Genomic DNA, 19161 nt, shown 5'->3' with positions numbered 1-19161 from the left:
GTCTTGATGAGTGTAACATCGGGATGAGCTTATATATTTAAAAATGTCAATATTTCACAAGATACAAGGTCATTTCTTAATTATGTGTCTAGAGATAGAGCATTTGTAAATGCAGCCTAAATACTTGTCATCATAAGTTGACTATTGGTGAGAATTATATGAAACCATGAAAAGGCACAACTCCAGGTCAAATCTTTTTCAACGATACCAAATTTTACCATAAAAACCCATTTTATTATATAAATACACTAGCTAAAAAATTTTGCTTATTTTCTTAAAGATATAGATTACAAGTCTCATAAAAAACCAATGTTTATTTTATTTTAAGTAAATAATAAAAAATTGAGACAATGAGAAAAAGTAACTTGTTAAATTTTTTTACTAATCGAATGTACAGATTCAGAGTATGTGATTATTTTAATTAATAAAAGAATCTATCAAAGCTTTTCTCTGTCTTTCTTTTTCGAACTTGAAAATTCATATACGTGACTTTGTATTTAATATTTGATAATTGCAGAGTATCAAAATAAGTATGACCTCATGAACATTTTTGCTTTGTTAAAAACTACTTTAATTGCATAACGCTTTATAATTCATAAATTGTCCACATGACTCTTGATAATCATTCATATTTGCACGTGTTTCAATACGATGGAAGCGAGACACTATCGTGTATCTCAACCAAGCATATACTTGCATTGATATCATTGATATTTTCTCACAATTGAACATTTTAGCATCAATAATTTCAATAATTTTCTTAAAAGAAACAAATTTACAAGTTTGTATTTTTTATAAATTTTCTTTTTTAAAATAAAATATTATTTTTTACAATTTTTTTTTGTCTAATATTTTACTAAAATATTAACTTAAAACATTTCCAAAGCTTGATTAAAAAAAGATAGAATATTGAATTTTAATTAAAAATGAATCTCCAAGAAAGTTTATTTACCGAAGCAATTAAAAGTTGATTGGCTTCGAAAATTAATCACAGCTTAAAAAAAAAAGTTTAGACAAGCTTATTACAGAAAAAAAAAAAAAAAAAAGGAATGATATAAGTAAGTATTGTAAGAAAATTCTTAAAAGCTTTCTACAATATCCACCATCATGAATCCGGAGTTTTCCTATCGATTGACGTTGACTGGTAAAATATAATATTTGAGACGACGTTTAACCTCATGAGATGAAATACCGACTGCGTGAAGAACAAAGTCTGCATTTTTCTTGCAAAAAAAAAAAAATTAATCAACCCCCCGACTTATGACGTGGGTCAATATAATAATTAAAATATAAATAAAAAATAAATGATAACATTTGCGATTGAAACGCGTCTAAGCCGTGAAATGTGAGCCTTTGGATTTTCTGCGAGTTGATTTCAGGATAAACTCGATGAAATCCGATTCTTAATTGACACTCGCCACTGCGGTGCATTCGGCTTACTTATTACTTTCTTGTATAATTTACAACAATTACACAAGGGGAGGGGAAACAGTTCACGTGTCTGACCTTCAAATTATTTCCCGCTATCAAATGTGAGGACGTTATATGAGAAGAAGCAATGTTGATGCGAAAAATGGTGATAGACATTACAGATAGAAATGTGCGAGCGAGGGTCTGAAAGGCATTTACTTACATAACAAGATATCGTGAGGATCTTTCTCTTTGTTTCAGCTTTCGATTGAATACTTACTACACGGTAGATCTTACACAATACGATGCTGGTACCACAATTGAAATATTCCATCTGATGGTGAATATATTATACTCAACCGCTCGGTGGAATCGAATATAAATACGATTTCAAGAATATATATATATATATATATATATATATATATATATATATATATATATATATATATATATATATATATATATATATATTGTTGTCAATCAATAAATATGCCGTGAGAAAACTTTAAATTTGTCAGACTGTTTGACATAACCGATAAAACTGGGTTTTTCAGAGTCAAGTACACACTTTTATTATTAATTAGAACTACTGGTTATCTAATTACTTCATTTCGATTCATTATACCGAATATTATACTTGTCTATCGGTATTATTAATTAATCAGTTCTTATCATGATTAAACGGGGGTTTAGAAATCCAAAAGGGATAATTAGGCGAACTCATTATGAAATACATTATTCATACTTATTTATTCAAATATTTCGGATCTTTTAGAAATTAACTGGGCGAAAATTTGAGAATGGAATTCAATAAGAATTTTTATTAAATTCAATTTACAGTTTCATTTTTGCGAAATTGTTTTGTTGCACAATAATCAGCATTATAGTCATGAGCAAGATCGGACCTAGTTTTGATTATCCTACCTTGAACTATATCAAGCCAGCGCAGAAAGAAAAATTATATAAAAATTATATAAAAAATTATTATATAAAAATTACACTGCATATTCTCCCATACTATACTCCGTGTAATGTTCGATTTGACCAAGTAATTTTTCTGGTTATACCGCGTAAGATTACAATGGATATAATCCGAAAAAATATCCCGTACAATTTGAATTATACTCAGTAGAATTTCAGATTATATAATTTTTTTGAAAATTGTGATATTCAACTTTTTTTTTATTTATAAATTTTTTTGAAAATTTGTTAAAATTGTGATAATTCTTTTTTTTTTAATTGTTCATTTTTTTATGTTTTTTTGTAAATGCAATACAATGCATGGATAGAAAATATTTAAGAAGCATTTAAGCACAATTTTTCTGATAATTTTGGGTTGAAAAATTTTTGGTAAATATTTAAGACCAAGATTAGATTAAATCTGACTTAAGTTCATGGTAGCTCATTTTTTCTAATCAAAATAATCAGTCGAGGTTTAGTTTCTCTAAAAAGAACAATTGACTCTTTACAGTTTATAAATTTAAATAATTAAGTTCCCTTGAAGAAAATGGAAAAATTACAGTTTTGAAATATAATTTTTACTAACTCTGTAAACAGTAAAAAATTTTGCGTCATTGTATCAAAAAATTTTTCATTGCAAAATTTTTTACTGTGTGAGAAGTACATTGTGAAACTTAAAAATTAATATTTAGAATTTTGTTCTATAAAAATTTTTTTTGAAACTTTAATTTTTAGAATTTTTGTTAGAGGCACTCTTAGATCAGAATTAACCCGTCACTCGCAAAAAAATACTATACAAGATAAGTAAATCTACATAAACTTCGCGAGAGCATATTTTCTAATCTTTATTAAATTTTAATGATAAATTTTCCTGTTGGATAATACAAAAAATTCTCACGAAATAATTTTGATCGGAAAATTAAAAACATTAAACAAGTTAAAAATAATTTAGCGCAGATTTTTTCACGCCTCTGACTGCATGCAACCCCTTAAAATCCACGTTAAATTGAATTTTATGTGAGGTAATAGAATTACGGTTAATAATATTTATTCTAAAGACAAATATATTCAAAATACCTTGTTAATTTAATAGCTGCATAATATACTCATAAAGACTCCAGCTCATAGTTTACAGTTTAAAATTCTAGGATGTGCCCGGGAACGATATTTTTAATGGAGAATGAAAATAATGTGATTTAATTATTTTTTAATTTAATGCTAATATTTTATCAAGCACCCAGATATCCAATCAAATCATCCAAGTTTTTATCTATGTCTACTCATTTACTAATTCTTTATTATCATTATTATTATTATCTTTTGTTCAATATTATTACAATGATCGTTTTTTCTTATAAAATAAAGAATCAATTGTGTAAATAGTATTTCATCAAGAAAATGGAAAATTATTGTTTCGTCAGACATTGCATATGATTATCGAGGTCAATAAGAAATGTATAAGCTCCCTTGAGTGATTTTGACTTGTATTGTCCTGTCTTCTTGGAAGAATATGAAGCGGAACTTTTGTTTTTTGTTCAATGTAAATCTCGAGAATTCAACAGTTGAAATCTACTGATATGATAAAAGAAATTTCAAGGGTCAATTTTCAGCTTTGTAATTTTGAATCTTTTACCTCAAAAGAGTGAATTGTTATCTTAAGGGTCATACAAACTTAGAATTAAAACAAATTACTTTTTTTAATCTTTAATTTTGATACAATTTTCTTGATTATGTTTATCAGTAATTGATAAAAATATTAATGATACTAACAAATATTTAATATTTTTATAAAAAATCGAAAATGCTTCGTGAAACTGTCATTTTGTTAAAAATATTTTATTGTTTATTATTCCTTTCCCTTGTGCTTACTGCAAGGCACCTTTTTTTGCAGGACCTCTCAAAGAACGTCTACAAGATCTTGACAGATTATTATTATTATTATTATTATTATTATTATTACAAATAAAAGGATCTATTTAAAAAAAAATTTTGAAAAATCGTTTATTTTTGGACAGCTTGATAAAAAAAAAATATATATATATATATTTAACTGAAAAAAAAAAAACTTTTTTGTCTTTAGAGAATATTTATGCAATACCACAACAACAATTATCGTGGGTGAAATCAAATTTTCTTAAGCAAAGAAAATTTTTTGCTCCAATATAAATTTAACTTGAGCCCAGACCAGTTTGATCTTTCTCATTAATTTTCTTCGACTCAAGTAAACCTTTTTCTCTATGTAAGTGGATAGACCCCTTTAATCCCTTTGAATAGTAAGAGATTAATCTTTATGTTAATCAAAATGATAAAACAATACGGAAAATAAGCCACAGTATTTTTTGTTTCGACAGCAAAACTTGTATTGATGCACTGAGAATACCATGCTACACTGAATACACGTTATGTATGCGGGTATTTATATGATCGTTACAATACGTATTGTCGTAAACAGAATACGTATTTTGATTGTAACAAAACTCGGTCAGTACTCTGTTACTTCTGAAGAAAAACACTCTTTTTTTTAACAATATTTTCTTCTTATTCTTCTTTGAAGTTTCTAAAGTTTATAGTTTGTAGCTTCGTATTACCTTGTCTCCTGATGGTCATTTTTGTAATAAAAGCTAATACATACTTTTTTTATTTCCGTGTTGTAAATGTCTTTGTCAGTTGGTTTTTTTTTTTCACTTAAGAAGAAGAAATAATAAATAGTTTAGAAATTCTTAAAAAATTTTTTAAATTATTAAATAATTATTTTTTTTTTTAGTAAAGATTTTTTTTCGCGCGCTTAGAAAAAAATTAACTTGATTCAAAAAAAGTTTGATTAATTTGATTCAAGCAGAAAAATTTTTGGGCTACTAAATGTTTTTTATTTTACGTAAATTTTGATACAATTTAAATTTTAAATTGTAATCTCACGTCTGTAAATTTAGCATTACCACAATCCAGCATTGACTGGCATTATTAATGATTGCTCGGAATATCTAATCAAGTAACAAAATTCTAATTAGAGTAATTGATTAGTAACCAATTTAACATCTCAAATAAATTTTGTTGCTTCAAACACGATCGAGATATTGAATTTTATCAATAAATTACATGTATATTATCTATATTTTCTCTATCGCCGTGAATAAATTACTCAATTCAATACTTCAAGGTTGTTGATTATGAAGACAGAAAGTTAATGAAAGACAAAAATTGTATTAGTGTTGCGCGAGTTAATCGAAAAGCTTGTTATTTGTTATTACGTGACTTCTTTATATACAGTAGACATCCGTCGGGGAAAAATTTCGATAGAATGTCGGGTATAAATTTGATGTTTTCGTTGCGTAAAATACTGAGGATGGTCAGACGAAAGAGGAATGCAAAAGCGAGAATATAAATTTTTTTACAATTTTTAATGTGATTGATACTCTGTTTTATATTTTTCGCTTGTATTCTAAGAAAATGACAGTTTAAAAGTTTTCTACGTTGCGAAAATAAAATACCTGTCATCCATCAATAGTTGAAACTTTAATTTTTTTCAATGCATAACTTTGATCTTTACCTATTAAAAATGTATTTGATTTCATTTACTAAACGCTTGAATGTTTATAACAAAATATTTGTTATCATTTACGGTAATTGGTAATTTTATACTGACAAAAAAATAAAATTTATGCTTTCTGAAGAGAAAAATTCTCAGACCAAGAAAAGCATTTCAAAGAGTTTTGTTTTGATTTAATTTAAGTAGAAAAATTATTGAATTGAGAAATTTTTCTTGGGCTAAGTAAATCTAACTTGATTCAAAAATTTTTGTAGGATATGAAAATGAGGCGCTACTTATTTTCAGCCATAAAAAATCGAAAAATTGACTTATCCATAAAATTTTTTTTCCACATGATTTACTTTTCAGCAAATTAATGATAGAAATAAATTGAATTTACCCAAAAATCGTTAAAATTAAAAAAAAATGAGACACCGACAAAAAATTTTTTCTTTCAAACTTTTTTTCTGATTTCAATATACATAATGGAAAAAAATAACCGATGATGTAAAATGTATGCATCACCTAAAAATTGTTAATCAAAAGTCAATATTTCAAATCTATAAATTTTCATGAAATGGAATTTTTAAAAATTAACCCAGGTTTTCTCTTCAATCCACCAAAGAGTATACTCTATAAAAAAGGTTGGAAAAAAAAACTTTCAATAGTAACTTAATTTATCGATTTTTGTGGCTGAAACCTTACATGAAGTCCCATTTGTATCTAAAAAACTAATAGTTGAATAAAATTTTAATTAAAATTACAATACTTTAGAAATTTCGATTAGGTCAGAATGAAAAATAAAAATTTTATAAAAATTTACTCTAAAAATGGTAAAAACAAAAAAAAATCTAAAAATAAATAGAAGTAAATGTAAGACAAGATACTTATGGTTGTTGCTGTCGCGAGCAAGTTTGATCTGTCAGCAAGTGGTAGAAGCAAGGGATGAAACAATATGTGTCACTGATGAGATTTTGTTTTCCCACCACCAAGCAACCGACCCAACGCCGTGGCTGTGCCAGCATCTCCGTCACAGCCACCACCAACCCCGAACCCCCAGCCCGAGATCGTCCCGCGGGACGCGCCGGTAGCTTCTGCTCGGATATAAAGTGATCGCGTGCTTGCAAGCTCAGTCACATCTCCCTCGACTCTACCACGGCAATAATCACACGCCAGCTTATTTGCTTCCCTCCACACTAACAATATTTATTTATCACCGACTTCCGCCATCCACCACCTGTTCGCGACAGCCAACAACCGACAGCCGACACCACCAATAACCGCCAACATTTACTTTCGGTAAGACATTTCATTAAGCTCTCTCAATTAACCTTATATTAATTATTTCCTTTCAATACACCTTCAATCTTGTAAAGCTATCAATGTTTAGAAGCTTAAACTTCAAGCATGATTGCTCCTTTTTTTTCTTACTAATCTTAAATTATTAAAATTTTCACCATAGTAATTATAAATTTAATTGTCAAAATTTGAGTCGCAAATTTTTTTTCTGCCTGGTATTTTTGGTGTTGTGTATTTTGTCAATTTATTTTTTTTTGCTCAATAATTTTTTATTAATTTTCCATTAAAAATATACAAAATTTTTAAACCAAATTTATTTATCACTCAAATAATTTTTTTCATAAATTATAAATGTTATCTCCAACAATTTTCTCCAGAAAAAATTGTGATTTCTTATTAAAATTTTACGATAGTCAAATTCTTGAAGGTCAAAATATTTTCTCAGTAAGCACTTCAGAAAATTTTTAACAAATAAATTTACGAATTTCGTTATTCAAACCTACAAGTTTATATTTTTCCTTTTTTTAATTTTGCATATTTTGTGTCATAAGAAAAAAATTATAATTCTCATATTTTTTGAATAACATAACTTTAACAATATTATAAGGAATCGTCAAAAATTTTTTGATTCCTAAAAAATACTTCAATTTTCATGATAAAAATAAAACTAGTTATTTTTAAAGTACATATAAATTAAATAAAAATTATCAGATTGCCTAAATTATCACAAAGCGACACTTAGTAGACATTTCGCACTCTGTTTATATAAATTAATTATTTGAAATGACATTCGGATTCATAGAAAAATTCTAGTATCACTATTTAAAATTTACTACATTTTTATTTATTTTTTTTTTTTTACCTTTAATTATTTTTAAAATAACGAAAAAAAATTTCAATCTTTAAATTTATACTTTTTTTTTTTTTTTTTTGGCAAAAATATACAAAATGTTTATCAAGTAAATATGTGAAAATTTATATGGAAAAAAATTTTTTTGAATTTTTGTGTATTTTTAAAATTTAGTAAATTTCATATTTTTTTAAATAAAAAATCTGTTGATTCTTAAAAATATAATTTCACACAAATAATTTTTATAAGAATTATAAATTTCTGTACCCAAAATTTTTGCAATACATCAATTTTTTTACAAATAAAAAAATCAGCTTTTTAAAATAACACAAATCCTGAATTTATTATATAAAAAAAAAATTTTTATTCTGTGCATAAACTCTGACCTACTAACAATATATCTCATTAGAGCCGACCAATTATTTCGTAGCATAAATATAACGTATCATTAATGCCAACTGACAGATAATCTGGATTAATTGTTTGCGTAGGCATTAGTAAATATTGCACCATTAAAAACAAAAGTATTCGTGTTATATCTACATCTTCATAAATCTTTTACACCGGTGACAAAAATGTATATCAATAAAATTTACCATATAATGTGTATTTTATCTAAATATCCCGAGAAGTTAATAACAAACATGTGTGTCAGGTCATGACATAAAACGTCGAAGCATCCTGAGGCACAGTATCATGGAACAGAATCGGATAGGAGTTAGTATCTTGTGTACACGCACTATTAACGTTATATGGGACATTAACCGGACGTAACGAGAATCGACTTACAATATCAGACAATGCCCGAGTAACACTATTCATTGTTCCATGTCTCGACGAATTCATCTGTTCCGCCATGCTCTTTATAGCACATGCATACTATACCCATGCCGCTTTAAATTCAATTCACTTATTCGCAAAAACAGTTAACGTTAATTAATGAATTTACGCAGAGCTTTACATACAACGTACTATTTAATTAAACTCTCTGCTGCCTTTAAATTTATGCTTTTATATTTATAATTTCTGCTGTCACATCGAAGGAAGCCTAGTAAGCTCCCATGTTTATCAAATAACACCAGGATGTGTTATAATCGAATCAAAATTTCCTCTAGATCGGGATTTACTTCCCTTTTTATACTCATGTCTTCCGTTTATCTTAAAGGTCACATATTATTCTTATCAATATTATTCATTTATTATTTCGGCCTTTTTAAATAATGATATTCGTGGAAAATATGTATTTGTAAATGTCAGGAAAAATAGTAATGGTTAGCACCCTAAGTAAAATATATAAAGGTGAAAACTACTATTATCACCAGATAGTGATCATTAAAAATAAGCGATAGTAATCATTAGCATGATAGTGTGCAAAAAAACAATTTTTAATTATCATGAAATTTGTGTAAAATTAAGATTTTTAAACAAATATTATACTTTGTAATGAATTTGGCATGAAATCATTTTAATTTTCTGATATAAATTGGAAGAAAAAAAAAACAGTATGTCGGATTTAATGAATTTTTTTTCATACTTCAAGCTTGAGTTGCGATTATATGGAATTTTTTTATAAATAAAACTAATGAGGCAAATATGTAATGCAATTTTGAGGCTAAAATAGATGATTTTGTATCAACGTCTTATTAAAACGTTGATACACTGAAAAAAAAATTAATTTGAATCAAGAGAAAAATTCTTGAACCGACAAAATAATTTTGAAGAGTTTCATTGCACTAAATAAAGATGAAAAATTCTTGAATTAAGTAAAATTTACTTAAACCAAGAATAGTATATTACACCCCTAGAGAAGAAAAGTAAGAAATATCTCAGAGCACATGCAACTGAGGCTTTCTTATTTACTTCCCGAGGAGTGTATACTATTTTTTTCCCCGACGAAGGCGTAAAGCGGAAACTTCGTTTAGCGCAGCGGGGCTAAAGTTGACGCTTTACGCCCGGAGGAGAAAAAAAAATTCTTAGCTTTAAGAATTTTTCTATTCAAATCAAGAAGATGAAATTCTTCAAAATTATTTGCTTGATTTAAGTAAATTTTTTTTCTATGTATATGTAAGTAAAATTTGGAATAAACGCGTAGAAAAATGATATTGCTAAATCTAGTCTGGCAAAAAATTGCAGAAAAAATTACCATGATAACATCATAATCCAGGATCAGACTTGCAATATGGTCACTTTGATCATTTTACATTTTGAAATTTACGATGTAATATCGTAAAAATCCGGATATTTACTATTTTTATAAGCATTTTTACGATGTGGCATCGTAAATTTTAAAATGTAAAATTATCAAATTGACCGTATTGCAAGTATGGTCTTGGATTACGATGTTACCATTGTAATTTTCCCTACAATTTTTTTCCCGTGTATTCAAATAATGAAAAGTAACGCTATAAAATTTATATAAAATCTGCAATCCGTCTTTAACGTGTACAAAAAAATTTATTAAATGAAATTTTTATTTTTACATTTTTACAGAAAAATTGGAACAATTTAATGTCAATTTTATTTTAAAATTAAATTTTTTTTTTAATTTGAATTTTACATAAAATTGACAATGAATCGAAGATTTTTTTACACGGATGAAGAAGTCTCAACGTGTCAGCTTTTAGCATTTTTAATTGAATTTTTTCTTTAATTGTAATCCTAACATCGATAAAATTAATGTTCACATTGTTGTAATTGTAAAAGTAAAGAATTAAGGAAAATTTTTTGGTGAAGGGATTATTGAGGTGTTGTAACAATAATTTTATTTGGATTCAATTTATCGTTGATAGAAAGAGTCAAAATTTGATTTATTATTAAAAAAAAAATTTGCACAAGAAAAATTTTGGAGCTTCCAAATTACAAGAATTGAAATTTTGCCTTTTAATTGTTTATTTTATTATGAGACATTATCATAATGATAAAATATCTGTACGAATTTTAATAATTTGTAAAGTAAATAAACAAAATTAAATTTGAAAAAAAATTTTTTCAAAAATAAAAAAAAGCAGTCAGGAAAAACTTTAACCATAAGAATTTCAAGTAAAAATGAAAAAGTTAGCAAGTTTTAAATTTATCAATAAAATTACTCCAAAAATTTTTGTGAGTTCAAATTTTTACATGAATTAAGAAGTAAAATATTTAGAAAAAAATTATTCTCCGTCAAAATAACATCAAACCTAATTTTTCAAAAATCATTATGACATTTATCATCTCAAACCTAACCGAATCCACTATTAATAAATATTTTTTTAAATGACTTTCACCTCAATTGATTTTTTTATTTTTAATTCCCAGAAATAAATAATGATCTAAAAACTTTTTGCAATTACAATTCCAGATAATTGATCAACTTAAGACTCACTTGTAATTCCGGCAAAGGAAAATGATGTCTAGAATAACATTTTTGGCTGCGATCGCGGTGCTAATCCTGGTGGGGTGGAGTGCAGCTCTTCCGGCAAACAAGGAACGATATCTGAATGAGCTTGACGTGAGTAAACACGCATCTATTAAGCTCTACCCATTATTTATAATAAATTATTTTTCCTTTCATCTTTCTCTCACTCAGATATTATTTGTTGAATAGGAACGTCGCTTCCAAAATTTTTACCGATTAATTTTTTAGCTCGACCTATACTATTGATATAGCAGTTGTTTATTTCCATCGGTTATTCCGAGGTGACACAATAATTCCCGAGTCTCACCTAACCTTGACAGCCTGAAAATCATTACGAAAAATAATCCATAGGCTCCATGATAAATCGGTCTAGATTCGCCCAAATTTTGACACTTGAAAAATGTGGGGTGAAATTATATTAACAATTTTCGGTCTTACGCAAGTAACACAATCATATCACACCTGTCAAATCTAATTTTCATCAATCATCTCATCGGAATAAACCAATCTGAAAATTAATACGTTTAAGAGTTTAGTCTAGTTCGTCGGTTAAAAAAAAAAGTTCATTTTTGAGAATTTCTCATGAGCTTGCTATGAAAGATATATTTATAAAAGTAGTCAGAAAAAATAAATAAAGTCTTAAATTACAAAAATAAAATTTTTTTCAGTCTTTTTACAAAAAATTCGTACTTAAATAGAATGCCATAATTTAGAGGTAAGTCGGTTACACAATATCTCGGCAACGGCTCATGTGAAACAAAGAAACCGAAGTGTTTTAGATTCGGCATCACAATGGCTACAAAATAAACTATCAATATTAATTTAAAAGAGTTATTGTTAATTTTAAGTAACAAAAACAGAAAAAATTAATTTTTTTTCGCTGTTTGTAAAAAAAAAAAAAAAAAAAAAAATAGCAAAAATCAATATTTTAGCATGATAGTAGTCTATTTTTTGTGAGTATTTATGTTTAGAATATGTAATTAAAATTTCAGAAAGATCGGCCTACGGGTTCCGGAAAAATCGTATTGGCTGTACGTGACAACATAGTTTTTTTAAAAAAACGCGTTTTAAGTTATAACACTGAATTTGACAGATATTGAAAATTTTTTGGAATTTTATAGCAATTGAATTATTAAAAAAAAATTTTATTATTTATTATTTATTAGTTCACGTTGTACAGTTTTTAACCATTTTACATAAATTAAAAAAAAAAAATTTAATTAAAAATTTTCACATGGGAAAATTAATAAAAATGACAAGTGAAAATTTTTAGAAGCATTTTTTTATTGTAATTAATTTGTTAAAAAAAATTTTTAAATTGACAGCTGACTGCTAACTTCAGGATTATTTTAAGTTTCTTTAAATAAAAAATCATACTAAAATTTAATTTGCGTTGTGCTTTTGCCCGAAACAGTTAACACACCACCGGGAGTTCTAAGTAAATATACATTCGAAAAAAGTAAAAAAAAAAAAAAAAAAAAATCGAATTTTCGGAATCGATTAACTACAACACTACATAGTTAATAAATCAATTTTATTATTGCTATTGAACTTGTAAAAGTTATAATTTACCGCTATAAATTTATATGAAAAACCGCTTGATATTTTAAAATTCTGAAACTCGGGCGACAGGTGGTTGCCTTACATTTGCATTTAAAAAAGCCTTATGATACATGAACCACGCGGCGTACTTTTTTGCATTGCAATCTAAAAAAAGCTGGTTAAATATTTTCCTCTTGTTTTTTAACTACAGCAAAAAAATCAACTTTTTGAATTATAATATTTATGTAGACTTTTATATTATATGATTTCCGTAATTTTATACGGATTTACATAATTCATTTCTCGAGGATTTGCGTGTAGAGTTTTGTTTAGTACTTGGAATGTAAGCTGGTTTGTTTTAAAAAAAACCATTTGGTTAAGCCGGGTGACATTTGTTATGGACTGAAACAGCACTAGAAAATGAATAAAACGAGCTTTTTCCGTTCTCAATTAAATTGACATCAAACAGAATTTTTTTTTTTTTAAGTAAAACCGATTTTTTTCATCGCTACACTCGGAGCTATTGAATAAAATTATTGAGATAATTATCATTATTTCCAGGGTTATAATTGGATCATTTATCTTTCGATTAAACTTTTAATTAGTAAGCGGTGATATAATTGGTGAAAATTTTTTATCAAATTTTATAATTGAAATTTCACATAATTGGATTTTTTCTTTTTATAGTTACATTTTAGAATTTAATTTTTTTCACTTGCATAAATTTCTAATCCTGAAATATTCAAAAATTTATGGATGTTTTTTTATCTACAATATACTTTAACTCGAGTTATTTAAATTTCTAGCTGAACATCTATGGTAAGAATTAAATTTTGAAATTGCTATTGAATTGCTGTTAAATATTCAAAGCCCACACAGAAAAAAATAAATAATAAAATTCTGGTTTTTTTTTAATATTTCAAATATTAAATTGGACTTCGGGGTGGCGTAACATTATATATTACGAAACATATAATTCAAAAAAGTATAAAAGCCAACATTTATAATTTAATTTTGAAAAAAGTGAATTATGGTGGTTAGTATAGTAAATAACGACCCTTATTCTTTAAAAATAATCGTTTCAAACTTGAAAATGTTGACGTTGACTAAATTAAAATATTAAATTCATATATAGAAATGTAAGGACGTCCCGAGAAAAAACCGTTTTTTCTATGTGGCTGGCATGAAAAAACTATGTGACCGCCGTGACTTGTGAACTATAAAAAAATAAAATTTTGCTTTATTAAATAATGAATTTTGTTCAATTGTACTGTACTTTTTTAACTATTGAAATTTTTAAAGATATAAGCTCATCCCGATGTTTCATTCATCAAGAGTTTTCATTTGAGTACCCACATGCATTTTTGATATATTTTTCATGTATACATATATATAATATATATTTTAAAGATATAAGCTCATCCTGATGTTACACTCATCAAGACCTTTCATTTGAGTACCCACATCAATTTTTCATATATATATATATATATATATATATATATATATATATATATATATATATATATATATATATATATATATTTTGTATATATGAAAAATATATCAAAATGCATGTGGATACTTAAATGAAAGGTCTCGATGAGTGTAACATCAGGATGAGCTTATATCTTTAAAAATATCAATATTTTACAAGATACAAGGTCATTTCTTAATTATGTATCTAGAGATAGAGCATTTTCGAATGCAATCTAAATACTTTTCATCATAAATTGACTATTGGTGAGAATGATATGAAATTATAAATTCATAATAATTTACCATAGTTTAGTTTTTCAACTTTTTTAATTGTTACACAGATAGAAAGATTCACTTGACTCAAGAGAAAAAAATCTTACAATAAGAAAGACAATATATTTCTTGAGTCAATAGAAAAAATTCTTGCTTTAAAACAAAATTTCTTGGCTCAAAAATTTTTTTTTCTTTTCCTAAGAAATTTATTGTTTTCCTTGTGTTAATCTTTTTCAAGACTTTTTGTATTAAGTCAAGCTAACTTTCCAAACAGTATAAATTGACAACAACTTCACCAGGATTTTTTTAAGATGAAATAGAAACTCAACGTCAATAAAAAATTCTTAATAATGTATTTATAAAAGAACTTTTTATAATTAAAAATAATAAAATACTTAAATATAAGAAAGCTTCAAAATTTATTGATTAAAAGTTTTTTTGCAAAATTTTTCGTTAGAAAAAATCAAAGTTATAAAATTTCAATTAACTTCAGGTTCATTAAATTTCATCCACTCACTTTTCTCAACTATATTACATCAAAATGTCAAAAAACTAAATTACCTTCAAAATTGAAATATTGATTAACAATCATATTATCTGCAAAATTCATAATGTCACGAGTGATTTATCGATTTTAGCAGTTTATTTGTTTTTTATCACCCCATTCAGTTTTCTGTCAGGAAACAGCATTACAGCTAGTCCACTGCTTCAAACTAGTCCCGTCCTAAAAATACCGATACAAAAATGAAGACTTCAATCCTTACAATAATCCTCTGATCCTTGAAAAAAATACCAGTAATTTATTTTCCCCAAATAAAATAAATAATAAATATTCTCTGTCCTAAAAAAGTTCAATTTGTTCTTATTCATTAATTTACATATTATTTTCTTTTTCTATACACTGAAAAAAAAATTAACTTGATTCAAGTAAATTTTTTTTTTCTGTGTACAATATTAATTAATTTACCTTAACAGAATTAATTTAAAAATATCAGTGAGTTTAATTTTTAACACAACTATCGGAAAAGTATACGGTGACTTTACAATACTGCATATGACAGCTCGTTAATTGAATAAACCCTCCGGAAGCAAAATCCAGTATTGTCCGGAGTATGTGGTTCCACGCACTGACGCACAATTTGTCGACCATTGTTACAATTACACTTTTTAAAAGTTCGATTGTTCTCAAGAAAAAATAAAATTATCGATTGTACCAACAAAATTTAATCACTCGAACGTAATTTTAATTTTAATTCTTAAAAATAAAAATTGATTACAGATCACGTAAATAAAAATGTTTGATGTTCCTTCAAAGAATATAATTGTTGATCCTTCCATAATTGTCTATGACTTGGCTACCCTGCCTTCTCATTACTAATCCATCAATTTCCCCCTATCTCCTGTCCATATTTTCTTCATTCGTTCGGCTTCCGCTTCACATTACAAAAAAAAAATATCAAAATACAAACCCACTGAAGCTTATACATTTATTCAGATCTGAGTCGTCACTAGTCCTGACTTCTACCCTTTTACTTTTTAATGTTATTTTTCCGTATAAAAATAGACTTTTTTTTTTTTTTATTCCTATCGGTTGATCGGCAGTCGAGTATTATTATAACAAACATCTGAAACAGCCGCCCCGCTGAAGGAAATTAAATGACAGTGACCGAGGGATATCTAAGTAAGATCTTTGATGGACTTTGTGGATTATTTATTTTATTTTTGGGACATCATTCGTTAAAAGCATGTCACTGATCGAAACAAAATAATCAGAGATTCTATTCAAGATTGTTATTATCTTTCGTTAGGTCACTGGAAGGATGATCAAAGCTTTTTTACATTCAATGGATGTATTTTATATTATTTGTCTTTTGATATTTAAATCTTTCATTATTTTTTGTTATAAAATGCTCTTTTATCAAATTTTTTAAGTGAGAAAAATACACAGAAAAACTAAACTATGATAAATAATAATTGATTTATAGTAAATGATAGTCAATTAATATTTCTTCAAAATAACTCTGAAAAAATTACCGGAAATTTTTACTCAATAATAACTATTCTAAGGTACATAAATTGTTTTTCTCGCTGACACCGTAAAATATTAGCCTGAACATCGGAAAAAAAAAAAAAAAAAAGATTTTAAAAATTGACTCTTTATTTTTAATTTTAAGTATTTCTTCTTTTACATTGAAATTTTTTCAATTTAAAAGCATGATTTTCAAGTCAATTTTTTTTTTTAATTTTCACAACTCCGTGTGGTTTTGACCGATCATATTGATGGAATCTGTTATTTGGAGCAAATCCAATGTTCTTCCAAAGAGGCTTCAACAATTTTACTTCAACTTATCTCACATGAATTATATTATTTTTTAAAGTTAATTTCTTGACTCATACCTAATATTTTTGAAGTTATCCAGAGAATTAAGCTAAAAATTTTTGTGTTAAATATTTAACACTTGTATGTGTAAATTTAACACTTGTTTATGTTAATTCTTTTCAAATAACACAAAAAAATATTCAATATATAACACAAAATTTTTTAATGTGTAATAAGTTCTATTTCTTATAAAATTGACTTATGAATTAATATTGCTAAAAAGCTTAGTTTCGAAGATAGAAGTATTTGAATATTTTAAAATCTATAAAAATTTTACTTTGTCGAACCTAATTTTTCAAGGAACAAAATTCCACATAGTACAATTTTTTACCACTAAGTTCTCTTAAAAATACAAAATACGGTAACAAAATTATAAAATTTATTTTTAAATAATTTAAAATAAACAAAGATAATATTGAATTATAATTAAAACTATACTGATCGGTACTTAATCCCGGAGATTGGCACTCAAAGTCACTTAGCTCCTCAGGCTGGGTTCGTTGATTTTCGGCGCCAGTCCTTCGACAGCCTTTGACAGCATGTAAAACAGCAATTTCCAAGTAATAATTAATTAATTTAAATTTATAATTTAATAATTATATATTAAATAATACAAGTACAAAATTCTGAAAAATTTTAGTAATTACTCAATTAATTCGGTTGCCCGTGCAAAAGAATGAATTTAAGATTGAAATTCATATTTTGACACAAATATAAATTAGTTTTGAGATAAACCCAAATTTGAAATTGATTTGTAGATAAAAATTAGCACGTCTGTAAAACTTTCGATTGTGCTTCAGAATTTTAATAAGAACAAGAATATTCAAGTATTGAATTAAAAAAAAATTGTGTTTAAAAATTTTTCAAAGAAAATCCAGTTATAAAATTGTACTTTATCTTTTTATTGTGTGGAGTTAAAATTTCTAACAATTTTTTTCTTTCACTAAAAAAACCTTTTTTAACAAACTATAAAATTTCCAGCTGGTCGATGACGACGGAACCATGGACACAGCTTTGATAAATTACCTCTTCACAAAGCAGATCGTAAAGCGTCTTCGCAATCAGATGGACATCGGTGACTTGCAGCGTAAGCGCACATATTGGAAACAGTGCGCTTTCAACGCAGTATCATGCTTCGGTTAAGACACCAATTAGCTTACTATATATATACATATATAATAATCATAACTTGATTAATATATTTGTCTTATTCACTCTACCTCCTAGATGTAGTTCTGTAATCCGTCGAAAATTAATCGGTGGACTTAGAAAATTTAGACCTCGCCAAAATTTAAATTTACGGCACAAATTTAATTATCAAATCAAATATATATATGTTGAATATATTACATTGATGTTTCCTATATAAATGTGAATATATATTAATATAAATATAATAATATATGAATATGAATGTTACCTTCTTGGTCTTGAGTAATTTATTTATAAACAATCTCTAACTGAGTTTTACTTAGACCAGCTTCAGAATTATTTTAATTAACATAGGAGGATATATTATACTATATTTATTATTATTATTATTATTATTATTACAATTATTATATAAAACAAAGTTAAAGTATTTATAGTTCAAAAGTTTTATTTAAACATTGTATAAGATAAAAGTTGGTCTGGATTTATGTAACGTTAATTTTTTAAAATAAAATACACACACACACACACACACACACACACACACACACACACACACACACACACACACACACACACACACATATATATATATATATATATATATATATATATATATATATATATATATATATATATATATATATATATATATATATATATATATATATATATATATATATATATATATATATATATAAAACTGACTGAGTGATCTGGTAATTAGGATTAAGTAATACTAACTACTACCACTGATAATACCCCAGGGGATAAAGTTATAAATTATTGTTTATATAATAGTTTACGTTCATAATTATCAAGAAGAAAAAAAATCAAAGTATAAATCGAGAAGTAAGACGATTAATTATCTTTTGTATCGGAAAAAATAATTG

At 26.2% G+C, this 19161-nt stretch overlaps 1 protein-coding gene across 1 annotated transcript; it reads left to right on the top strand.

Moving 5' to 3' along the window:
* The first annotated feature begins 7028 nt into the window (after positions 1 to 7028).
* Positions 7029 to 18535, top strand: LOC141529610 (prohormone-1). Its single transcript, XM_074246241.1, has 3 exons — positions 7029 to 7198; positions 11386 to 11535; positions 18098 to 18535. The coding sequence occupies exons 2-3, from the start codon at positions 11431 to 11433 to the stop codon at positions 18257 to 18259; spliced, it is 267 nt and encodes an 88-aa protein (XP_074102342.1). The 5' UTR covers positions 7029 to 7198; positions 11386 to 11430; the 3' UTR covers positions 18260 to 18535.
* Positions 18536 to 19161: the final 626 nt, after the last annotated feature.

The sequence above is a fragment of the Cotesia typhae genome, unplaced genomic scaffold (assembly GCF_013202065.1).
Source record: "Cotesia typhae breed Kobodo isofemale line unplaced genomic scaffold, CoteBio_Ctyphae contig_48, whole genome shotgun sequence".
NCBI classification, from domain to species: domain Eukaryota; kingdom Metazoa; phylum Arthropoda; class Insecta; order Hymenoptera; family Braconidae; genus Cotesia; species Cotesia typhae.
The sequence above is the reverse complement of the archived record's forward strand: the minus strand, read 5'-3'. Positions and strand labels throughout refer to the sequence as shown.

Excerpts from the sequence above, each read along its gene's own strand:
- LOC141529610 (XM_074246241.1), top strand. The coding sequence starts at position 11,431 with ATGATGTCTAGAATAACATTTTTGGCTGCGATCGCGGTGCTAATCCTG. Across the intron at positions 11,536-18,097 it reads GATATCTGAATGAGCTTGAC|CTGGTCGATGACGACGGAAC; the intron begins GTGAGTAAACAC and ends TAAAATTTCCAG.